The following is a 27,126-nucleotide window of genomic DNA, read 5'->3' on the forward strand; positions in this document are numbered from 1 at the left end:
GTTTCCGTAAATGGACTCCCCTGTCAGAGTTCGACCCAGCAGCTGTGATTGATAAGTGGTACTTCAGTGCAGAACGAAAGCGCTACACAAACATTAATTCCTAAGGTACATTCTTTTTAATAATTGCTCATATTTTTATTATTTATCAATATAAAATAGTGGCAACCAAAGATTTTAGTCCGGCGACTAACTTCAAACTTGAAATTTCATGGGCCCATGTTCCTTTTGTTTTATTGCGATTTCATCATGTTACGAATACAATTTTTACATGGTTCCCTTAGCATTAACATAAAGTCCCTAAATGCATTCTACTAAGGTTCCGATTTACTTCTACGTTCATTCCCACGCTTCTAGGACATTTACTGTCGCTTGTCGACGGAAAATATCTTGTCAGTGAGAAGTGCGTAAGGTAATTTTCAAGTAGTTTTTTTCAACATAAATAACTTTTTTTCGAGTCCAAACAGTTCAAGGTTCAAATTTTGTGTGACAATGATTTCCAAAATTCTACGATAATTAGTATTTGTGCTAGGAGAATTCATAAAACAATCGGAACCGTTACCGTAAGAAGAAACAGGGAATGGTTGGATTTGAAAATGCAATATTTCATTCTTGTCAAAAAAGAAGGCAGGAATTTATACTGACAAAATAATTAGTCTCGATGATTTATCTGAGGTTAACATGTTGGGGTGAGGTGTAGAAATTGTTCATTAACATGTAGAAGTTGTAAAATAAGGTTTTCTATTCTCGCAATGATTCTCCGTATGGGAACCATATTTGTTGATATGAACAAATGATGTTCGCAATTAGTTAAGCTGTCTACAGCATTGCCACACTGTTGATTTCATACTTGGAGAGCATGGATCGTGTAAGAATGGCGGAAGAGAACAGTAAAAAAAGTTGTTGATTACAGGTAAGTTTGGCAACAATGAATCGATCATAAAATTGCAGGATACGAAAATGTCATCTTTGATGAAGAACGTTTGTCGTTCAAGTGCTACGAAAATAAGATTTTTTTATGGGTTCGTTATCACAATTAGCGCAAAACCATTCACGGATAGCCCCACTGACCATTCTCGATAGGCTAGGTTAGGCAAACATAGTTAGAATTTGGGGTCGTAAGACCATGCACGGGTAGCCCCATAAACCATTCACGCTAAGGTTAGTTTAGGTTAGGCAAGCATAGTTAAAATTTTGGATTGTAGTAATGTCAGGAATGTATATTTCGTTTTTTAGGTATTGGAAACACAAAATCTTCCGGTAAATAATGAGCAATCCTGCATTCTGTTCCAATCATGGACCACTCAGTTTAGCTTATTATGCAATTTCTACACGTGACCCCCACATTTTAACTTCAAATTTGTTATTAGGAGACAAAATATTACAAAAATTGGAGTCCGGTATTGTAAATTCGCTCCAAAAAGAAAAAGTACAACAGGTCGATTATCTAACCAACTTCTTCAAGACATTACTAATGAGAGACTGTGTAAAACATGTTGATCTCAGTGGAAATTACCTTGTGCCGGAGTCCCGAACCATATTTTGCCATGCTCATTGCACGTATTTTAGCATTTGTAATGATTTTAGTAGATAAATTTGACTGAGATAAAGAAGTTTATGCAATATATGTATATTTTGTTTATGAATAATACACATTTTAAAGCTTCACTTTCATTATTTAAGAATCTAATAAAATCTATTGTAACTCATTGCCATGTGAAAATACAGTTTCTTGCATCTTTACACCATGCTCCCTTCTTCTCTTGCCTCTTGACACATCTGGATAAAAAGATGTCTCAGAAAACATTAGTGATGGGTGATGACTCATATTTCGGATTGTGGTATTTTATTGAAGGGGAAGGTAGATGAGAACTTGGCTCTCCTACTTCCATGAAGCTTGAATTACAAGATTTTGAAAACAAAAGTAAGCACAGCACTCAGCCTTGAGTAACGGCAGTTTAAGGAAAATATACACTTTGCAGAATTGTCCAGTATTTTGAACTGCACATAAATTTCCCAATTTTTAAATTCAGAATGAACAATCTTAAGAATTTTTCAATATTGTATTTCTGCTTATGATTTTTGTCTGTTATATTACTTGTTTAGGGTTTCTAACTTCATGGAATGTAAAAACATGAAGAAATTACAAGAGCATTTTCCTTTAGAAAGAAGAACTGTTGCAAAGTTGGCTAATAAATGTTGGCTCTGTTGCCAAATTTATGAATTCAGGACAGATAAATAAGATGTTGCAAAGAGTACAAGTTGTTTAATTTCAAACAATTAATATCTTCGCAGGTATTACTTTCTGAGATAGATAAATCATTTTCATTTTATATTGATGTTGACTCTTGCGGACAGATAGATTGATCGAGTTAATCTGTTGCTCTGACCACTGTTAAGTAGGTCTATCAGGTCAAAAAATATTTTTAGACCTCTTTTTGTTACTGAACTTGTGATTACTAGCAAGGAACAATGGACATGGCCACACATAAGAGCCACACATAGTACTCTCAAATTCATTATTTTCTTTGTAGGGAGTGCTAGACAGTACCAAGGCTCACTTGCACATGACCCTGAGGATGATTATAGTGTATTAGGGGATTATTTTCTTGTTTTCTTACAAATTGATGTGTTATCCATTGCCTACAAGAGGTTGCAGCTTGCATGAAAATGTGAGGTTCAGAAGTTTCCCTCAAGTTCACTTCTAGGACCTGCTGCTGTATGTCGCCAACCATTGTCGATCATTTAGAAAAATCCCTACAGAGCAAGCTGGCGTTATAACAAAATAAGCAGGGGTTTGAATCTTTAAATTTAGATAAGCTTGGCATGGATGTTCGTTAACAGAAATGAAAAAAAAAAAGACTGAAATTTATGTACAAAAAAAAACATGGGCGTGTAATGTTCAGCTGAGTTGGGTCCAGGCTCCGGCCAAAGATTATGGACGATGAAATTCCTTAATCATTGGTCTTAGACACAAACCAGCTATCAATTTCTAAATACAAGGCAAAGAAATCACATAAATCAAGACACCGTCGTTCTGGTGTTGTACACAATGATAACTTTAATACATATTACTTACGTACTGAAGTGTTACGTGTTAAGAGACACCGAACACATGAATCTCACAGTGCACGTGTCCCAGCCAGCACTGGTTGGAAACATACTGGAAAAAAAGGTTTGCTGCTATGGTCCTTTTCACACTCGGTGCACTCTAATAAGTAAAACTTATGGTCCACATAAAATAATACGTTTGTGGTAAATAATGGAGAAGACTCTTTGTCGATGCTAAAAAAGACTGTTGTGAACTTCTCTTACAATTTTGTCGAGCACTGTGTTATATGCCGAAAAAAGGGATAACATCCATTCCTGGTATTGTTCTCGGTAAAAAGTGGAGAAAAAACTGTCTTCTTGAAATCTGCCCGTGCACTGTGTTTGAAATTCGCCGGAGCACTGTTATAATATAAAAACTTGTAAGAAACGGAGAGGGTTGTGTACCCTCTTTTTTGGAATGCCCCCAAACACTGTCTTTCTAACCACCAAGTTTTCCGGTATCAACTGTCCCCCTTTTTCATTGATCAGTTGGCTAGCTCCTCTCACGTCGGGGTTGTCTGTAAAGAGTTTGTAGCTTCAGGGCTTTAACAAGTAAAGCTCTTGTTCTTGTAATCAAAACTACTGGCCGTGGTGGGAAGTGATTAAAAGTATTTTGTTCACTTTGAACTACACTGCCGGAAATTTGGTGCGAACACTCTAACTTCAAACGTTTCATTTTGTTTGTGTCTGCTGGGTGCCGTAACATCATGAAGACAATGAAATATGTTGTCTGGATAAGAGGTTAAAGTTGAAATTCCGGTATTCATCACTCTGCCACAGAAATATCTAGAACACCACCTCTGTGTCTGCTATGGTTCTTTAAATGCCTCATCGATGATTTGTTTATATTGATGCAGATGGCTGGTCTCACTGGAACAGGGTGTCTATTGTTTCTTCGGGTCTGGGGCAAAGAGTGAGAGATTTGCTGCAGTATGATCCATCCTGTTTAACATTCAAAAGTCTGGAACGCTGCGATAAGTTGTTCTCCAATGTTAGTCACCTGCATCTTCCATATTCTACCATCTCCGCTGTACGAAATTTATGGTGGCTGCAGCCCATCTTGAGTCTGGAGGAAGATCAAAGTTCATGGTTATCCACACTGGCATCCACTTCGGGGTGAAGATCCATCTGTTAACAGGATTCCTGGGTCGTGGGAAGAATGTAGGCATTATTGAGACAGCTATTATGTTTCGAGGAGTGGAAAGTCTTGAAGACCGCAATTGCGTTCAATGGTTTGGTAACGTCTGCTTTAAGAAATTACGAAATCGGAATTTATGTGACCCATTTATATTCTTCCATTTCTGTACACAGGTGTTGACCCATCACATCTGTGGCAGAATTACATGATGAGATCTCTTCAGTGATAAACCATCAAATATGTTCCTCTATTTCTACCTAATAACAAAAGTTTTAAATTAAGATATGTATTTGCAAGAAATATTTGTAAATGCAACTTGCATAGATAGCCTGTAGTCTGTTTCATTCAGTTGTAGCTATTACCTGGTATACATCAAACAATTGAGAATATCTCAAGAAGGGTATTGTTTCTTTTCCTAGTTAGCTATCGTGTTGCTCATGGCAACTGATGAACAGTTCATGTCACTAAGAGACTGACTAATTTATATTGTGCATGCTGTAGAGAGTGTGCATATTTACCCAAGGAAATTGTGCATCACCAAGTTAATTCTCTTTGTGCTATGTAATGAGAGCTTCAAACAGTTGATAGAAAGCAACAAAGAAGCTGCACAGAACCTGTGAACCATCATAAATAAAAGGTAGGATGCAAGAGATAGATCAATGAAAACAGTGATACTTGCTCATCCTACAGTACAACACATAATGTTTTCTCTTACAAGTCCAATAAAGACAATTTCATAAAATAAGCTCATCATTCTCTTTTTCTGTACACAGTTTACAACAATCGAATCCTCGATATACATATTTACAGTTCAAGTGGTGGCAAATATAGGACACTTGAATATGATCTCTCATATACATATAATTAATTGCAATTATGGTCCTTTGATCCATTTATGCCCAAATATAATGGGCCCATAAAATGTGATTTAAGATTGCTTCTCTGTATGAAAATACGCCAAATGTATTGACATAGCTAATATCTCCTTTCAGGTACCCATCGAAGAATCCTGTCAGAAGTGTCTCATTTCAAGGGTATAAGGATAACAGTGAGCATTTTGTATCCAGAAGAGTATACCAAATACCACTAACAAATATCCCAAGTGAAAATACTTCACAATCAGAATTTGACTCGTGTAGTTCAGAAGCATCTGCAGGAACCTCGTCTGAGATAAGAGACGCTACAATTCATTCCGAATTCACACAAGAACTATGTGAAACTGCAATATCTTCAAACCCTAAAAGTGGTTTTACTTGCAATGATTGTGACAAAGTATTTGATAACAAATCTTCACTTAAAGAACATATGATATCACATCCCAAACATAAACCTTTTCGATGTTCAACATGTAAAAAGACATTTTCACGGACATCACACCTCAAAGTTCATTCAAGAATTCATACTGGAGAAAAACCGTTTGTATGTTTAACTTGTAATAAAGCATTTACAAGTAGAACAGCACTGAACTGTCATTCACGAATTCACACTGGAGTGAAGCCATATGTTTGTACAGTATGCAATAGAGGATTCACCCAGAGCCCAGCTCTTTCAAGGCATTCACGAATTCACACTGGAGTGAAGCCATATGTTTGTGCAGTATGCAATAAAGCATTTACCAAGAAAGGGGCTCTATCAAGTCATTCAAGAATTCATACTAATGTGAAACCACATGTTTGTTCCATATGCAATAGATCTTTCAGAGAGAAGATACATCTTGAAAGGCATTCCACAATTCATACTGGAGATAGACCCTATGTGTGTTCAATATGCAATACTGCATTTCGAGAGGAACGAGGACTTCAACGTCATTTAAAAAGTCACCTTGAAGTGAAGCCGTATGCATGTCCAATATGCATGAAAACTTTTCTAGAAAATTCAGATTATTCGAGACATTTGAAAATTCACTCTGGAGTTAAGCCTCATGTTTGTTCAACTTGTGGTAAAGCTTTTTTAACAAAGCACGACCTTGTGAGACATTTAGTAGTGCACTCTGGATTAAAGCCACATGTGTGTTCTACTTGTAACAAAGGATTTAGACGGAAAGGAGATCTAGAGAGGCATTCAAGAATTCACACTGGATTGAAGACGTATGTATGTTCAGAGTGCAACAAATCATTTACTAGGAAGTCACACCTCCGATTACATTTAAGAATTCATACTGGTGAGAAACCCTATGTATGTCCAGTATGTGGTGAAATGTTCACGTATAATTCAAGTTTAAAGTCACATCTAAAAGTTCATACCGTTATGCCTTAACATGTGCTGTTTATCTTCCAAACCTTTTGCAGAACAACTTACATGTTTCTTCAACGATATGCAGAATCTCAACAAATCAAAGGAATTATTTCAAGGAGTGGTATGTTATCATTTTTTGCTGAAAAATAATCCATAGCAGATGCCATAGAATCAACAGTCGCTACAAGTATGGAAATGTTTTATTTATGAATAAATGAAAATGGAATTCTGAAATTTTGGATGTATAATTGTTGTGAAGGAGTTAATCGATCACTGAAACGGGTCCACGAATTTCAACTAACATAAAGATTTAGCACTGGCAGAGACGATTCCACGGATGTAAAATAGCGATAACGAAAAATCAGGCGAGCCCAGGCCCGGCTCGGTAGCTCAGTGGTTATAGCAATGGCACGGTATTTATTTATTGATTTATTGAGAAAATTCCAGATACAGCATAGTTGGCCATTTTACACTAAATTGTCAACAATGAAAATGCAATGATAATAATAATAAGCAAAAAAATATTAAAATATAATAAAAATAACAAAAGTTAATAGCAAATTAATAAAAATAACTAAAAGATGGCACTATTTGATATTATTTACAAACATTCCTTCTAATAGATGACCGAAAGGCAAACTCAGAGGAAAATGTATCGGTTCTTCATGATAGATCATTGTATTGTGTGGCAAGTCTGTAAAAGATAGATCTTTTTTGAATTTCAAGTCTAGGTTTTTTGTATAAAATAATCTTGTATTGCAAGTTGAGCGCATAGGTACTATAAAGTGGAATTCCTCAAGAAGTGCGTTGCAGCAGATTTTGCCATTCACAGTTTTGTATAAATAACTGAAATCATTCTGCAAACGTCGCTGAGTAGAAAATGAGTTTCAAACGAAAATTAGCATTGAACACAAATTTCTCGAAAATTCAAGTTTTGATCCTATTGTCGAAATGACAGAATTATTAAGCTTTTCAGGCTCTGAAAAGCATAATAATAGAACATTTTTAAGAAAATCATCTTTGGTTTGGTTTGTGTAGAAAATGAGTTTCAAACGAATATTAGAATTGAACACGAATTTCTCGAAAAATCAAGTTTTGATCATATTGTCGAAATGACAGAATTATTAAGCTTTTCAGGCTCTGAAAAGCATAATAATAGAACATTTTTAAGAAAATCATCTTTGGTTTGGTTTGTGTAGAAAATGAGTTTCAAAGGAATATTATTTGTAAGTTTAGAAAAGACAAAAGATGCGGAGATGAAAAATTGCATAATGAGGGAACCCTGTATCTAACTATAGCTAGGAAGAAGTGAAAGACTGAATCGATTCTAGAGAGATGAGTGGTACATGCCATGTACCAGACAGGAGAGCAGTATTCTATTATTGGGGAAATGAATGATTTGAGGTACAATGTGAGGGCTGAGATGTCACTAATTTCGGTGAAAAGGTACAGTAAACCTAAGAGACGCATGGCCTTTTTAGTGGTGCCTAAAATTTGTTCCTCAAATGTGAGCTTTTGGTCGAAAACAATGCCTAGGTCTTTGTGAGATGATACTGCTTGGATTTTATTGCCAGAGATGGAATAAGATGACTTTAACAGGTGTTTCTTGAGAGAGATGGTGAGAGTAAGAGTAGTCCACATTTCAGGATCTAATGTAAGGCCCCATGTCGGACACCAGGAAGTAAATGTTGTTATGTCATTCTGAAGAGGATGAGTATCGTTGGAGATTTCTCTGAAAATTTTACAGTCATCTGCGAAAGAAGGTAGTTACTAGAGGGAGCTGTGAGATGGTCGTTGACAAATAATATGAATAAGAGAGGTCCTAGAACACTACCCTGTGGTACTCCAGAGAGCACAGGAAGAAAGTTAGATACAGTCCCTGGAAGAATGACACGTTGTTGGCGATCGCTAACGTAACCTGTGAGAAGGGTTAGAAATTTGCCATAAATGTTGAATTTATTGTATAATTTGTGAATCAGAAGGCGGTGACTAACAGTATCAAAGGCTTTGGCGAGATCAAAGTATATTACATTTAATTGTGAATTATTTGAAATAAATTTCATAGCATGTGCGAGAAAAACAGACAGGTTTGTAAGACAGGAGCTACCAGGAAGAAAGCTTAAGTATGGTGAAACAAATTTGTACAGTCTGTCTTTGATTACTTTTTCACAGATGATGGACAGAGGAGAGAGTAAGGAGATTGGTCTGTAAGAAGAAACAAGATTTTTGTTACCACTTTTGTGAATCGGTGTGAATCGGTGAAAAACACTTTCCGAGAAACATCTGTTCAAGAGAATGGAGAGGGGATAACACAAGGATTGCACTGTTTTCTTGAGGAACACGGTGTTGATGTCGTCTGGACCTAGGGCATGGTGAGCTGAAAGAGACGACAATAGATTTTCACCTCATCGGGTGTAGTGGTAAGCATCGTTAGAGAGGAGGAACAGACTGGCCTTACGTTTGGCAAAGCTGCAAGAGAGGACGGTGGGTGGAAGTTAACATGAAAGTAAGCACTGAAGAGTTCTGCCCTTTAGTCGTCTGAGGCACTTTCACTATCATGTATAATTTCAGCTGGAATGCTATTATTATTTTTTCTTGAGTTTATTAGATTAGAAAAGTTTTTCGGGTTTGCCGGGGTTGTTGCAGTGATATTGTCTATATGTTCCTTGTATTTTTTTCCGAAGAAGATACTTTGAGTGCTGTCGCAGAGCAGCAAAGGTGTTGTGCGTCTGTTCACTTGGGAAGTCCTTCCAAAGTTGCCATGCCTGTGTCTTGTTGGGCAATACATCCCGCACTTCTGAGTCAAACCAGCATGGAAATCTACAAGAAGCTATTTTCCCAGTAGGCATGAGGTCCGTCACTGTTGCTTAAATGACAGCTGCAAATAGGTCAGCTGCGTCATCGACGGTTCCATCTTCCAGAAGGAGTCGAGGGAAAGTCTTATCTCCTCACATGATGCTCGGTTCCACAGGTAGCACTTCTTCTGGATCAGGGGTCGGCGTCCTCTTCTAGGGGTTGGGGGGGATGAAAATGGACACGTCCAAACTGTTGTGGTCGGAATTCAGGATGTTCTTATGTGGTGTGATACTAATTTCGTTCAGGGTGGACAGAACATAGTCCAGGTTGCTACTCGGGTTCGAGTCCTGGTCGAGCCTGCATTTTTCGCTGAAAATGTCTACGAAGTACATCTCCTGTGTGTGCCTAAAGATTTCAGTTTTAATTTTCAGTGAAATTTATTCCAAGTAATAATATGTCCCACCATTCTTGTTTCCTACCCGCTGTGACAACGTTGTAGTAGTAGCTTTTATGTTGAGATTTTGATCCAACCAAATTGTGAATTGTCAAAAAAGCTATTATTTCGAATGAAGGGATTGTCTCTTATGAAGTGCAGGAAGTGGATAATTCAGGACTGTGGAGGAGATCAACCTTGAAAACTAAAAAGCATTCAGTGTTTCTTTTCGGATGGAAAGATGAACTGCTTCAGATGTTTGCCAATCTCGTAAGTTAGTAACGAATCGTTACCTACATTATTTTTTTCTACTTGGAAAGGAAATGGATTTCAAAATATTTTGTGCTGTTTTATTGTGTAACCTCAAAGTGCTCGATGGTTAATAATCAGAATCTGGTGAAAATATTTTCTGAAGAACAAAACAATTATAATTTATGCAGTACCTTCCTAAATTTTTGTAAGTGTATGATGAAATATTCTTGTGTATTGTACTTGGGAAAAGGTACCAAAGACTTCAATTTCTGTGCACATTTCTTAATCCAACCATTATCACCTGAAGAATTTCCAATAACTGAAACTGAAGGATAACTAAATTATCAGGTGGAGATGATGAAATGTAAGGAGTTAATAAATGATGGTCAGCAAAGATAGTGAATGTTAGAATAATGAAACCACTAGCATCCTTCTTGATTTTCCGATAGACGTGGAAATCCAATCTTAGTAATTAAGTAGTCACAAATAATAACTAACTAGGTGCTAGAGTTTCAAGAAAGCGAATGAAAATTCCAAAATTTGATTATTTTTTGTCACATAACAGTGTTGTGAAATTGGATAAAGTTACCTTATAAAATGAATCACATTGTAATTTCATTGTTAATGAAGGAAAGAATTACAATATAGATTAGTGCATAAAAACTCTGTCAAAATATAATTTTTTGTGTACTATATATGCAACAAATGGAAAAGAATAAAGAGATAAATATTAATGTTGCCGAGTTTCTTTCTGTATTCATCAAACTGCATATAGAGTGCAAAAATTGAAAATTCTTGTTTGTTCAGTATGTGTTTTCTCTGTTCTTATTTGTGCATTCATAGCAAGTAAACAAGTTAAATACATTGTGTATACTAATATTTTGATTTACAAATTTTGCTTTTTACAATATAAATGTTTTCTTATATGTTTGTGGTTTTCATTTCTTATACTTTCATTATATCAATTCACGCAGCAAGCAATAATATTAGTGAACTAAGTCAAAAGTCGATCCAAAAAAGCCAAATTTTTTAACAAATGTGAGTTGATATGGAGGCTGAACACATTCCCCCCCTTTATTATTGCAAAACACGTTGGTTAATAAATATCCAGTATGAGGAGATGTGCGTTGAAAATTCGAATTTTCTAAAAAAGCAAACAAAACAACAACAACAACAACAAAAAAAACACAACAGGTGGCTCTTTCATTGGATGACATCATGTGGTCAGCGTATCAACTTCTGTCGCCGCTGTTTCCTGGCTTTTGAGATTGGACCCCCTTACTTGTGTTTTTCAAGTAGCTATGTAAGCTTGCCATGCTAGCTTCACCGACTTTGTTAAAAATTGCAATATGCCTGTTATTACCATATACTTTCCAGTTTTTTTTAATTGCTTATGTTTATCCCTGTTTCTTGTGGATATCGTTTTGCTGACTGAATTTACACCAGTTTATAAACTCGAAATTGTGCGTGACCTGCATTAATCACACATTATATTTTCATTACTTGTATTTTACAGATTTTTTGTTGGTCTTTCATGGTAATATGTATTTATTAATACTCTGGGAAAGCTCATGTTGATTTTGGCAGCTGAGAGGAGCCACAGCAGGAAAAAGTTTGAAAACCCCTACACTAAAGTTTTACTCATCTCTGTTCAATAAGAGAGAGCCAGCAGTTAAAATGAACAAGTTATTTTAATTGAATAAGTTAGACATCTTGCTCTGATGAACAGTGTTCTGAAAATGAGGTTTGAGAATATACCCTATGGATATAAGTAAGTTGAACTTGCAGGTATTCACCATGAAATACCACTCTTTGACGACACTCTCATTCCCATACTTATACTTCGGTTCGATACCCAGTGGAGACACAGGCACAGTGTTTCGGATCCCACTTTAAACTGTAGGTCCAGTCCCTATTACTTACGTGAGATTTAGAAATTCCGCATTGCACAATTTAATGGTTAAATCCTATTCATTTCGAAGATTCCCTGTCTTCATTCACTAAGGATATGGTGTTAGTCCCTATTAGTTTTAATGTGCATAAAGTGGACGTAAGATTCAAGGTTCGACTTGATCTTTGGCAGCCGTTAGGGCGAGTTTTTAAAAACTTTCCTCTCCATCTGAAAAACTGCTGTGATATTTCAAAACATACACTTACATACGCTTAGAATTACTTCCAGAACATTGATGTGAATTTTTGTGTAGCTTGCTTTCACTGTTACCTAGATATTCTCAACAGTTTCACGATTAAGTAAGTCTATTAAACTATTGATAATACAGGGTGGCAATTAATGAACTATATGAAATAAAACAGTCATAATTTCTGAACAGTTCGCGTGATGACGTCCAAACTACGTGGCTGGTCACAGGGCATGATGGGAATTCGTATGCGCATGCAAGGTGTTGATGTCGGCCATTTGCAAGTGAAAATGTCCTGAAAAGTATTTTGGGGACGCATTCTGGCTCTGGGGTACCCAGAGGTCACTGGAAGGGGGGCTATGTTAAGGACAAGGTGCACAGAAATAACCCCAAAACCATTGCCGAGCTGAAAACTGCCATTCAGGAGGTCATCAATGTTTCGACACTTCAGCGGGTCATGCAGAATTTTGCTGTTCATTTGCCCCACATCATCGCAAGAGATGGCAGACATATCGAATATGTCATAACCTAAATCCGAATGTCTGTAGTGCCGTTTACATGTGCAATACAGTTTGTGTACTACGTAGTTTGTCACTAATTTCAGTTTTATTTCATATAGTTCATTAATTGTCACCCTGTATCTAGATAACAGTTTAAGCAAACTACATGAAAATTCACATCAGTGCTATAGAAATAATTCTAAGCTTATGTAATTTTTCATATTTTGGAATATCACAATGGTTTTTCGAATGGAGGGGAAAATTTGAAAAAAATTGCCCTTAAGGCTGCTAAAGTCCAGTCGAGCCTTAAAACACCAACTCAATCAATCAACCATACTTATACTTTGAGGAAAAGCTGTAAGTGAGCATTTTGCAAGTTTTTTCACACAGAAGTCAATGTGGCAGGAGGGTGCAACCAGCTTAACTCATGCTGAGTATATTGGTACACTGCCATTTATGTGTGACTAAGTATGTTCTTATGAAATATTTATCATATGCTCACTTGTTGATCACCTAGTCCACCATGGTTAGAGCATGTACTTGTTTATTTATTAATGCAACCCATTGTTTTCAAATTTCAAGTTACGGTCATATAATATTTGTCACATATAACATTTTACTCGCCTGTTTGAGTTTGATTGCATGACAAGGACTCTATTTAAACCAGCTTGACAGTGGATCTCCTTGTTATGGACTTTAAGAACACCAGACAGAAGAAAACATTTCATTACTACTTGTAGATCTTCTTGAAGGGATCTTTCTTTAGAAAGTTTCTTATCTGGAGACCTCATATTGCCAAAATGTTGTGTGACGTAGTTCTCTCTGTGACCCATACCTCACACAGATGTCTGAAAGACAACCATCGGATATCTCAGGGATATTCATGTCAATTCGATATCCAGGAATATCCAATAGACATCTGTTCGATGTCCCCTCCCAAAAATGGATATAATATGGATGTTTCCGGATCACTTTTGGATATGTTTTGGACATCAAGTGGGATGTTATCTAGACATTATGACATTATGTTCTGATTTAGACAATTTTTGTATGTACTTTGGATATTGTATGGATACGAAAAATATATTTTTTAGGCTAAATTTGGATATTATCTGGACATTATTTAGATATGAAAAGAACATTTTTTTTACTTGTTTTTAACATTTTCTGGATGTTGTTGGGATGTAAAAAGGATGTTTCTATGATCTTTTATTGAGTAGATTGGAACATATTATGGGCATTTTCTTACCATTATGTGGATATAATGGGATCCTTCCTCTCTCCCTCTCTGGCCTTCCCAATGGCACAATTGTATCGTCGTCGCCTTGTAATCAAGTGTGCCGGGTTCGATTCCCGGTGGAGGCACATAGTGGTTTGGATCCCAACTGTAGGTCCAGTCCCGATTAGCCTTACTGTGCATAAGGTGTACTTAAAACACCAAACCAAGCAACCAACCTACCTCTCTCTCTCTCTCTCTCTCTATCTATCTATCTATCTATCTATCTCTCTCTCTCTTTCACACACACACACACACACACACACACACACACACACACACACACACACACACACACACACACACACAAAACATGAACAGACATGCAAGAACACTCACTCACATGTCTACACATCCGAAAAATGTCTTATATTAACATGCATATCCATGATAGCAGAGTATTGAGCTTGTTCTAAACTGCCACGTGCACGTATCAGAACTTCCTAATTTCAAACTGGCGACAACGTGCGGGACACAAATAAATCATCATAAACGAACTTTCACCTTGACTTGCATGCATGTGTGACTCACTGGGACACAGACAATTGCCACACAAGTGATCCTCTGAATATCCGGAGGAGGAGTTTAAATGGAGAGATAATGGATATTGCTAATAAATGTACATGGATCTTATTTCCTGTGAATATCCCTTGGAGATTTGTGACACTATGAGCTAGTATTGACTCGATTTTAGTCTCCATTGTATTGTAGCATTTCTGATCTAAGTAAAAAGATGTTTCAATCACTAATAACAGAATAACAAATAAATAAGTTTATAAATTCTTAAATAAGTGCAATTATTGTTTTAATTGCACGATAAAATATGAAAAATATCTACGAGGTTCATTTTCTAATATCCGAAACACATCCTGCTTATATCCATTAGTGGATATCAAGTTTTGGACAAGATCTATCTATATTATTGATATACAGAATTGCATGAGTTATAGATATCCAGTTCTGTATATTCCATTATATCTATTGAATATCCAGAATTGTGGATATACAATGTATATCCCTTGGAGATGTGTGGTGTATGGAGAATGGGTCATGTCATCAAAGCTCAATATACGCCAAGAACCAATCTCCATCACTAGGCAACACTAACCAACAGTTTTGTTTTTTGTTTGTTTGGTGGTCTAGTCGGTAGGGCATCTTGACAGCCGCGTGGTAATCCCAGGTTCGATTTCTGAGGAGATTAATCTAAAGTTGGAATTCTTCCGGCATTGTCCCCGTGTAAAGTGTTTCTGGGTCTCACTATCAGTGAGGTTTCCCGAGGGCAACCTGGGGGTGGGGGAGAGGGTTTACAGGTGGCTGGAGCACAGTGTTTTATTCATGGGAATTTAACTTTATCTTTAATCCTTCACATTTTAAGAAATATGGCAAAATTCCCTGAGCTATGGATTTACTTCTCCACTTTTGAATATATTGCAAGCTGCAAAGTTTGAATTGAATTTTTTACGAAAATTTCTTGGTTCATAAAAAAGTATGTAATTGAAATATTCTTCGAATAAGTAGGATAAGAAGAAATATGCTGCTATACACTTTGATGTACAAGTTGTTTAACTTCAAACAATTCATATCTTCTCATGTACACTCAAAATCAAATGAAGGGCCTCACCTGTTACACCCAAAGAAGAAAAGGATGCGATATTGAATTGGAAACACTGCATCAGAAATACCAATATTGTATACAAGACTAAGGAAGATCTGCACTGCTCTCAGGGTCATCAGTAACCGAGAAGAACAAGCAGTGTTAGCTAAATAAATGTTAAATAGAAAGTAATAGATTCAAACTGTGCATCTCAAAAGCGAGAAATATATAGTATGTTACTATGTATATTCTTTGGGAGATGTTTACTGTACATATTCTGCTGTAGATAGTTTGCAAAATTGCATGTGCAATACAAGCATAAATTACACCCAGAAACCTGTAGCAATGTAAACATTAGCTATAGAAAAACAATCGGGAGTGCTACAACAAATATAACTGTAACACCACTTACTACAATTGCTAGCTGCACTAATATGCTCCTCACAAGAAGTTTGGAATATTGTTTTATTAGACAAAAGGTGTAAGGCACTCTGGCATATGTGAGCGAAAGCACAAGAAAGTCTAGCAGACAGACAGATACCACATGTTGCTGCAACCAAGGCTGTGCCTATCACCTAATACCTAATATAACAATATTTCAAACTTTTTGTGAGGAGTGCATATCAAAATTTATTCACATAAATATGTTTTTCCCCATCTTTATTCCATGCTTGAAATTTTCTCATGCCCGTTCCCTGACACTGTTTAGGATACCTACGTCGAGGTACCATTACTTCCATCCTTTCCTTGTTTCCTACCACACCACGTGTAGATCCCCACCAACCACACCTTGAAAGGAGTACCCAATCACACACATCTGTTTGATGTTTTGGCACTTGCTTTGAGGCTAGCTTCTCATCTGGAGTTAATCCATAGTTTTGTGACTCACTATGTTCATCGCACCTTACACGTTGATGATGGTGCAACAGAAGATGATCGTTATTCAAAGATTACCCTGACCCACGGATCTTTTTACTCGCAAGTTAGTACAAGGTTGGTGCAAACAGGCATAGGTTATGCTACTCATTTGTAGCTCCTCAATTTCCTCATGATAGTGAGTGGCCACCAATCTTATACACAGGCTGAAATCTCAGCAGAAGAGTTGTTGCGGTTCCCCCAGGATACTCGAACCTGCACGTGTCCCATAGTTGTAGCCCAAAGCATGATGCCTTAGATCTTGTTGCTATGGTGTGGGATGAACTTAATATACATATCATTAATTCTGCCTCTCCAATGGCACAGTTGTAGCGTCATTGCCTTGTAATCAAGAGGTCCCATGTTCGATATCTGGTGGAGGCACATAGCTGTTTGGATCCCAGTTTAAACTGTAGGCCCCATCCCGATTAGTCTTCCTATGCATGAAGTGGACTTAAATCTCAAATCTCTTAAATCTCTTTTTGTTTATCACAAGAAAGACTACAAAACATTATGAAACTATTTTGGTTTTGACACTTTATTTAGCAGAAGAGTTGTCGGTGACGTCATTTTCCTATAAAAATTGATTAAACATGACTATCAGTGTTCTGAGCTTCTACAAACTATAACCTTTAATGTAGGCTGCCCCAGTGCAGGACAATGAAAACTATTCTACACACGGAGATCAAGAGTCAACATGCATAGGTTTCCACCTGCATTGTGAATGCAGGACACACTGAACAAACTATTGAAAACTATAGAATTTGACATTTAGATTAATTTATTTCACTGAAGAAAAAATATAAATCAAGTGCATAAATTAGCGTAAATATTGTGTGTATATAGATTTTCATTTTAGATTTCCTTTTGTTTTCTTTCCGATTCATACTATATTATGTTCAACATAAGTGGGAGATGTATCCTATGCTGAACTAATAGATAATAATAATAACACACAAAGAAACTCAACATTATTAATTCTAATTGTGGTCCCCTACTCCATTTATATAGAAATATAATGCCCCATAAAACAAATTTAAAGGTTGCTTTTTATTATTAACATACATCAAATGTGTTTACGCAGTTAATATCTCGTTTCAGGTACCTGTTGAAGAATCCTGTCAGAGGAGTCACACCTCAAGGTTATGAGGATAATAATCAAGATTTTGAATCCAGAAGAGTATACCAGATATCAGTTACAAAAATCCAAGGTTCAAATACTTCACAATCCACAGTTGACTCGTGTAGTTCAGAAGAATCTGTAGGACCATTGGCTGATATAAGAGATGCTACAATTCATTCCGAATCCACACGAAAATTATGTGAAACTGCAACATCTTCAAGCCTTGAAAGGGGTTTTACTTCCAATGATTGTGACAGAGTATTTGATAACAAATGCTCATTTACAGAGCACATCATATCACACACTAGTCATAAACGATATGTATGTTTATCATGTAACAAGAGATTTGCAAGGTCATCAAATCTCCAAATTCATTCAAGAATTCATACTGGAGAAAGACCGTTTGTGTGTTTAACATGTAATAAAACATTTAGAGATAAAACAGCACTAAACTGTCATTCACGAATTCACACTGGAGAGAAGCCATATGTTTGTACAGTATGCAATAGAGGATTCACCCAGAGCCCAGCTCTTGCAAGCCATTCACGAATTCACACTGGAGTGAAGCCATATGTTTGTGCAGTATGCAATAAAGCATTTACCCAGAAAGGGGCTCTATCAAGTCATTCAAGAATTCATACTGGTTTGAAGCCACATGTTTGTTCCATATGCAGCAGATCTTTCAGACAGAAGAAACATCTTGAAAGGCATTCCACAATTCATACTGGAGATAGACCCTATATGTGTTCAATATGCAATACTGCATTTCGAAAGGAACGAGGACTTCAACGTCATTTGAAAAGTCACCTTGGAGTGAAGCCGTATACTTGTCCAATATGCATGAAAACATTTCTAGTAAATTCATATTATTTGAGACATTTGAAGATTCACTCTGGAGTTAAACCGTATGTTTGTTCAACTTGTGGTAAAGCCTTTTTAACAAAGCGCGATCTTGTGAGACATTTAGTAGTGCACTCTGGAAAAAAGCCACATGTGTGTTCTACTTGTAACAAAGCATTTACACAGAAAGGACATCTTGATAGGCATTTGAGAATTCACACTGGATTGAAGACGTATGTATGTTCAGAGTGCAACAAATCATTTGGGACAAAGTCACACCTTCGATTACATTTAAGAATTCATACTGGGGAGAAACCCTATGTATGTCCAGTATGTGGTAAAATGTACACGGATAATTCAAGTTTAAAGAGACATCTAAAAGTTCATTCTGATATACCTTAACACATGTCGTTTGTCTTCCAAGCCTCTTACCGAACAACTTACCTCTTTCTTATACTATATCCAGGATCACAAAAAGTGAAAGAAAATCTTATCATCTTTTGCCAGAAAGTAATGCATAGCAGATGCTGTACAACCAAGAGTGAAATTTATTCCTAATTCTCTTATGCCATTCTTCTCAATATAGAATAGGAAAAGGCATGCTTTCAAAGTTATAGTAACATTTTATTACTTACGTGAAATTTAGAAATTTCACACTTCCGCATTGCACAACTTGAGGTAAAACCCTATTAATTTCAAAGACCCTCTGTCTTCATTAACAACATGATAAGGAAGTGCGTATTACTCACTATTGAATACAAAATAAATATGTAAAATAGTATTAAAACTTTTCAAACTTACGTCAGTGAGTATATGTTAATCCGGACGACGTTTTGCATCCATCATGAGTAACATTTATGTTGAGATTTTGATCCAACCAGATTTTGAAATGTAGAAAAGACTGTTATTGCAATTAATAAATAATGTTAATGTAGTGGTTGTCACGTGTGAGGTGCAGGAAGTGGAGAAATCGGGACTGTAGAGATGAACTTTGAAAAGTGAAAATGATTCACTGGCTCTTTTTGGATGAGAAGTAATGTTATGGTTTTCAACTTCCGACGGTAATGGATTTGAAAAGTTCATGCTGTTTTCATTGTGTAACCACAATATGCTCCATGATTAGTATTCAGAATCTGGTATGATCCTTTTCTGAAGATTAAAACAATTAGAATGTAGAGAGTAGTTTCCTAAACTTTCATACGCACATGGTGAAATATTCTCTAAATCCTACATGAAAAAAGTACAAAAGACAAATCTTGTATTTCTGTGCACTTTTATGACAACATCCAACCAGAATACCCTGAAGAATTTGCCAAAAACGGACACTGACGATTTAATTGAATTAAGGGGAAATGAGAAAATGTAAGAAGTTAATTAATGATGGTCAGCAGAGATAGTGAATGTTAGAATAATGAAATCAATACCATTCTTCTCGATGTTCTCATAGACTTGGAGATCCAATCATATAACCATTAAAACATAAATCAGATTTTTCAGCACAATGTTAAATCTCTTTACGCTAAGGGTGCAGAACATTAAAAGAAAGGTTTTTTTAAGAAAACTGAAAGTATATGCAAATAGTTGCATCTCAGTAATTAAGTTGTCACAAATAAAGACTAGAGGCTGGAATGGCAGGAAAGCCACTCAAAATGCCAAAACTTGATATTTTACAGTTACTTTATAAAATGATGAATCACATTGTAATTTAATAAGTAATGAAGGACAGAATTACAACATAGCTTTCTGTATAAAAGCTCTGTCGAAATATAACTTTTTGTGTACTATATATGAAACAAATGAGAATCCTTGCATTTGTTTGTTCAGTATGTGTTCTCTTGTTCTTATTTGTGTATTCATAGCAAGTAAAGAAGTTAGATACATTGTGTACACTAATATTTTGATTTACAAGTTTTGCTTTCTACAATATAAATGTTTTCTTATATGTTTGTGGTTTTCATTTCTTATACTTTTGTTATATCAATTCATGCAGCAAGCAATAATATTAGTGAACTACATGAAAAGTCGATCCCAGGGGCCAATTTTTTAAAAAATGTGAGTTGATATGGAGGCTGAACACATTTTCCCCCTTAATTATTGCAACACACGTTGCTTAATAAATATCCAGTATGAGATGTGCCTTGGATTTTCAAATTTTGTTAAAAAGAAAAGGAAACATGACGCAGGCTCTGTCAAAGTGGCTCTTTCATTGGATGATGTGTGGTCAGCGTATCGACTCCTGTCACCGCTGTTTCCTGGCTTTTGAGATTGGACCCCCTTACTTGTGTTTTTCAAGTAGCTATGTAAGCTCGCCACTTTGTTAAAAATTGCAATATGCCTGTTATTACCATATACTTTCCAGTTTTTTTTTAATTGCTTATGTTTATCCCTGTTTCTTGTGGATATCGTTTTGCTGACTGAATTTACACCAGTTTATAAACTCGAAATTGTGCGTGACCTGCATTAATCACACATTATATTTTCATTACTTGTATTTTACAGATCTTTTTTGTTGGTCTTTCATGGTAATATGTATTTATTAATACTCAGGGAAAGCTCATGTTGATTTTGGCAGCTGAGAGGAGCCACAGCAGGAAAAAGTTTGAAAACCCCTACACTAAAGTTTTACTCATCTCTGTTCAATAAGAGAGAGCCAGCAGTTAAAATGAACAAGTTATTTTAATTGAATAAGTTAGACATCTTGCTCTGATGAACAGTGTTCTGAAAATGAGGTTTGAGAATATACCCTATGGATATAAGTAAGTTGAACTTGCAGGTATTCACCATGAAATACCACTCTTTGACGACACTCTCATTCCCATACTTATACTTCGAGTTCGATACCCAGTGGAGACACATGGCACAGTGTTTCGGATCCCACTTTAAACTGTAGGTCCAGTCCCTATTACTTACGTGAGATTTAGAAATTCCGCATTGCACAATTTAATGGTTAAATCCCATTCATTTCGAAGATTCTCTGTCTTCATTCACTAAGGATATGGTGTCAGTCCCTGTTAGTTTTACTGTGCATAAAGTGGACGTAAGATTCAAGGTTCAACTGGATCTTTGGCAGCCGTCAGGGCGAATTTTTAAAAACTTTCCTCTCCATCTGAAAAACCGCTGTGATATTCCAAAACATACACTTACATATGCTTAGAATTACTTCTAGAGTTTTGATGTGAATTTTTCTGTAGCTTCCTTTCACTGTTACCTAGATTTTCTCAATAGTTTCACGATTAAGTAAGTCTATTAAACTATTGATAATACAGGGTGGCAATTAATGAACTATATGAAATAAAACCGTCCTAATTTCTGAACAGTTCGCGTGATGACGTCCAAACTACGTGGCTGGTCACAGGGCATGATGGGAATTCGTATGCGTATGCGCACGCAACGTGTTGATGTCGGCCATTTGCAAGTGAAAATGTTCTATAGGAGTATTTTGGGGACCGCATTCTGGCCCTGGGGTACCCAGAGGCCACTGGAAGGGGGCTATGTTAAGGACAAGGTGCACAGAAATAACCCCAAAACCATTACCGAGCTGAAAACTGCATTCAGGAGGTCATCAATGTTTCGACACTTCAGCGGGTCATGCAGAATTTTGCTGTTCATTTGCCCCACATCATCGCAAGAGATGGCAGACATATCGAATATGTCATAACCTAAATCCGAATGTCTGTAGCGCCGTTTACATGTGCAATACAGTTTGTCACTAATACGTGGTTTGTCACTAATTTCCATTTTATTTCATATAGTTCATTAATTGTCACCCTGTATGTAGATAACAGTGAAAGCAAACTACGTGAAAATTGACATCAATGCTCTAGAAATTATTCTAAGCTGATGTAATTTTTCATATTTTGGAATATCACAACGGTAAATTTGAAAAAATCGCCCTTAAGGCTTCCAAAGTCCAGTCGAGCCTTAAAACACCAACTCAATCAATCAACCATACTTATACTTTGAGGAAAAGCTGTAAGTGAGCATTTTGCAAGTTTTTCACACAGAAGTCAATGTGGCAGGAGGGTGCAACCAGCTTAACTCATGCTGAGTATATTGGTACACTGCCATTTATGTGTGACTAAGTATGTTCTTATGAAATATTTATCATATGCTCACTTGTTGATCACCTAGTCCACCATGGTTAGAGCATGTACTTGTTTATTTATTAATGCAACCCATTGTTTTCAAATTTCAAGTGACGGTCATATAATATTTGTCACATATAACATTTTACTCGCCTGTTTGAGTTTGATTGCATGACAAGGACTCTATTTAAACCAGCTTGACAGTGGATCTCCTTGTTATGGACTTTAAGAACACCAGACAGAAGAAAACATTTCATTACTACTTGTAGATCTTCTTGAAGGGATCTTTCTTTAGAAAGTTTCTTATCTGGAGACCTCATATCGCCAAAATGTTGTGTGACGTAGTTCTCTCTGTGACCCATACCTCACACAGATGTCTGAAAGACAACCATCGGATATCCCAGGGATATTCATGTAATTCGATATCCAGTAATATCTAATAGAGATCCATTGGATATCCAAACATACACTATCTACCAAAAAGTAATTGGGCACCTATGATGGTGGTTAATTTTGTATCTAATTTGAATCATTTAGTATCTAATTTGATTCGTGAGGCCTTCATGTTGTTCCGTGAGCAAGGGAACCACTTGTGAAAGAGATGGCGCATAGTGCAGAGCTATCAGACTTTGACAAGGGCATAATTGTGGGCTGCCACCTCAGTGGGCTGTCTAGCAGGGCCATAGCCGCAAAGTTAAACAGGCCCAAATCAACAATAGCATTTGTGCTTCGTAAGTGGAAGGTGCATGGACATTGTGACAATGGTGAAGGTTCCGGGCAACCGAAAAAACTGACTAACAGAGATCGGAGAACCCTAAAACGTGAAATTGTCAAAAACAGGACACAGCCGATGGCTACCATCAGACAGGAGTTTACGGCAGCAACAGGGGCGTTAGTTTCCATCGGAACATTGCGAACAGAGGCCCACCAACTCGGATATTCTGGAAGAGCAGCATCACGTAAGCCGCATATCACCAAGGTGAATAAAGCTCAGCATCTCAAGTGGTGTTTGGACCGTCGCAACTGGACACTGGAGCAGTGGAAAGTGGTTCTGTGGAATGATGAGTCGAGATTCACATTGTTTCAGTCTGATGGACGTGTATGGGTGTGGTGGCTACCCGGTGAACGGCTTCTACCAGAGTGTATAGTGCCTACCAGGAAATTTTGTGGTGGTGGAGTAATGGTGTGGGGTTGTTTCTCGTACTACGGTGTGGGACCACTGGTGGTTGTTCGTGGCACAATGAACTCACAGACATACTGTGCAATACTAGACAATGAAATGCTCCCAATCTTGTGGCGTTTTTACGGAATGGACCCCTGTTACTTCCAGGATGACAATGCTAGGTGCCATGTTTCAGAGGCTACTATGCAGTGGTATGCTGGCAACATTGTTCACCGATTTTTCTGGCCTGCACAGAGTCCTGATCTCAATCCCATAGAACACCTTTTGGATGCATTGGACCGGCGTGTGAGGTCTCGGGAGATGCGGCCAAATTCCATTGTCCAACTGAGTGAGATCTTGCAAGAGGAATGGCAACGCATTCCAATGGACGTCCTCCACAAGCTAGCTGAGAGCATGCGTGACAGGGTGGCTGCTGTTGTAGCAGCAAGAGGTGGCTCCACGAGGTTCTAACAGGGTTCATACCACCACACAACCATTTTGAACAGGTGCCCAATTACTTTTTGGTAGATAGTGTAGATAAGATATTGATGTTTCCAGATTACTTTTGGAAGTGTTTTGGACATCAAGTGGGATGTTATCTAGACATTATGTTCTGATTTAGACAATTTTTGTATGTACTTTGGATATTGTATGAATATGAAAAATACATTTTTTGGACTACATTTGGATATTATCTGGACATTATTTAGATATGAAAAGAACATTTTTTTTCACTTGATTTTAACATTTTCTTGATGTTATTGAGATGTAAATATGATGTTTCCATGATCTTTTATTGAGTAGATTGGAACATATTCTGGACATTTTCCTACCATTATGTGGATATAATGGGGTCCCTCTCTCTCTCACACATGCCAGACCGTGTGGCCAAGTGGTTAGCACATCACGCTGCGACGCCAAGGGTCCCGGGTTCGAATCCCGCTTGGGCTTGGTTGTTTGTGAATGTCCATTCATCATTTCATCACTCATCACCATCTTTGCAAATTAGCCAAGAGGCACAAAACGCGAAGTAAAATATACTAAATCAATCAATCAACCTCTCTCTCTCTCTCTCATACATACACATACAAGTACACACATACTCTCACCACACACACACACACACACACACACACACACACATACACTCACCATAGGCATGCGCAGACCCTCTGATTAAGGGGGGCAAAAGCCTTGTGAAAGTTGTCGGGAAAGAAAAATCTCATGTTATCTCAATGTTTTAGTTTTATTACATTGATGGGTATATATATATAAATATATACAGTGTGTCGCAAAAAACTTCAACACCGCTTGGGTGCTGGTAGATATGAAAACAAGAAACTTTATGTAATATACTTTAACTCGAAAGCGCTTAGTTTCTGCTCTATAAGCACTTGAAATATATCCTGTATGTATGCAACCCAACATAGCAAAATACCACTCTGACTTAACTTCCAGGGACACGTGGCAGGGTTGCCACTAGCATTACATGGCAGTCTTACCTGAGCAAAGTACAAAAGAATGCTGATACTTGCGATGTTGTAAGAAGTATTTACAGTACTTACAAACTTTCCAAGGCAAAGGATTTCCAATAAATTAGGACTGAAATTCAAGAGTGTTCATTCTAAAAAGTCTACATGGATTTTCAACTGTCATGCAATATCAATAATCGCAAGACAGGCTTGCAACAGAGGATGAGATCGACGAATGAAGAATTAATGCTCTCTCCCTCGTTTCGAACATGCAGACTGTAACAATTTATTTGGAAATTATCCTTTGGCAATATGTAGCGTAATTTCTAATCAAGTCTGTCACATAATACGGGAGCCAGTTACTTTCAGAAAACAAAATAATGTTAAGGGCTCTTGCAATAAAATTTAAAAATACAGGGTGTCCACAAAGTCCTGCTAGCATTACAATGAAACTTAACTCCTAAACTATATGAGATAAAGACATGCAGTTTTTTGCAACGTGTTCTACAGCTCTCAGAGTTTTATTTACAATTACAACACTTGCACATGCACCCCGTTAGTTGCCCTCAGGACGTCGAGACGATATTCGATCTCCATCCATACACGCTGCAGCGTCAACCTGTTCGAGAACTTCTGCAATCCATGTACGAAGTGTGACAAGATCTGGAACAGGGGTTTCGTAGGGGGTGATATCAGGGGAGCGCGGTGGCCAGGAGATTGGTCCATCGCGGCCAATCCATCTCCCAGGGGAATGTCTATCCAAAAGGTCCCTCATATCTAGAGACCAATGAGGAGGTGCTCCATCTTGCTGGAAGATTATGTTTGGCTGCAGTTCCAACACCTGAGGGAGTAGGTATTCATGAATCATGTTGTAGTAATTAATTAGCCCCTGTAACCGTGTCCTCATCAAAGATAAATCGGCATAAGAGCACACCAAATGTTCAGTTTTGGGATAGCTCAAACATGTTCACGAATGACGTGAGGATTTTCAGAACCCCATATCTGAACGTTATGGTGGTTAACATGTCCAGACACATGGAAAGTGGCTTCATCAGAGAACATCACCCTTTGCTGTCGTCATTGTGGCTCACAACATAATCTGCAAAAAAACAATAAAAAATAAAATATTAATAATAAAATACCACTACTTATTAAAACTTTGAGAGCTGTAGAACACGTTGCGAAAAACCGCATGTCTTTATCTCATATAGTTTAGGAGCTATGTTTCATTGTAATGGTAGCAGGACTTTGTGGACTTTGTTTAAACATACCTTAATTCAGAATGAAACTAATTAAAAGATCATCTCTTCATTAAGAACTAACCCCATACTTATGTCAAGCTCTGAGCTGTATCAAATAATAGTATTTAAAGAAAACTACATTGGCATCATTTTGTTGAACGAAACATCTTATTTACATGCAAGTAAACTATTTTGTGTGCATTCAGATAAACAGGTTTCGGTGAAATGGGAGTAATTCGTACGGTACTAAGAAACTTCGGGATTTGTATGTACAGCTCCCACGTAAGAAACACAAAGCAAAGCGTAATGAGGCTAAGGTCACAAAATAACCAACATACGATAGGTATTCTGGAAAAAATTGCAAGAAAGATTCACTAAACACGTATTGCATATAAACTTCAGCGACAACTGATAATGCATGTGAGGAAAATTATTTGGTGTTACAAAAGAAGGTTTGAAGATTTTTTTCAATACTGTAGTATCAATCCCATTGGAACATGAGAATTAAAAACTGTTACAACAAGTCTCTCACTTGCTCTCTCTCTATCTGTCTAGACAAACTGGGCCAACTTAAATGCTCTCTTATTGAGGTTATATCAAATACTAGCTGATTGCCTGGCATTGCCCGGGTATTTATTTATCCCAATCCTCTATTAGACAGGAAAATCATGAATTGTATAGTGTAAAATTAACTTGGAGTTGAACGGCATTGGGAGTGTCACCATTCATCTTAGTGACCCCGAAAACTGTGGATTCCACACTAATATCGGTCGTTTTCGATTATTTTTACGTCACCCCCTTCCCACCCCTATCCCTAGGGGTGTCTTACCCCCACAGTA

At 37.1% G+C, this 27,126-nt stretch overlaps 2 protein-coding genes across 4 annotated transcripts in view; both read left to right on the forward strand.

Annotated features, from left to right (window-relative positions):
• LOC145991995 (uncharacterized) overlaps positions 1 to 27,126 on the forward strand; it is a 184,746-nt gene that overhangs the window by 114,791 nt on the left and 42,829 nt on the right. The window contains exon 4 of one of the 3 annotated variants that reach the window (XM_083127991.1): positions 17,466 to 19,941. The exons of the other annotated variants lie outside the window; for them this stretch is intronic. Coding sequence (XP_082984117.1) covers positions 17,466 to 18,729 — 1,264 coding nt within the window. The 3' untranslated portion in view covers positions 18,730 to 19,941. Of the gene's footprint in view, positions 1 to 17,465; positions 19,942 to 27,126 lie in introns of those variants that run through there. 3 annotated transcript variants of the gene reach the window in all.
• On the forward strand, positions 4,129 to 7,021 carry LOC145992832 (uncharacterized). Its single transcript, XM_083129227.1, has 2 exons — positions 4,129 to 4,319; positions 5,218 to 7,021. Exons 1-2 carry the CDS (start codon positions 4,129 to 4,131, stop codon positions 6,479 to 6,481), a joined length of 1,455 nt encoding a protein of 484 aa, XP_082985353.1. The 3' UTR covers positions 6,482 to 7,021.

This window comes from Lepisma saccharinum, chromosome 9, assembly GCF_977018435.1.
Source record: "Lepisma saccharinum chromosome 9, izLepSacc3.1, whole genome shotgun sequence".
Classification (NCBI taxonomy): Eukaryota; Metazoa; Arthropoda; class Insecta; order Zygentoma; family Lepismatidae; genus Lepisma; species Lepisma saccharinum.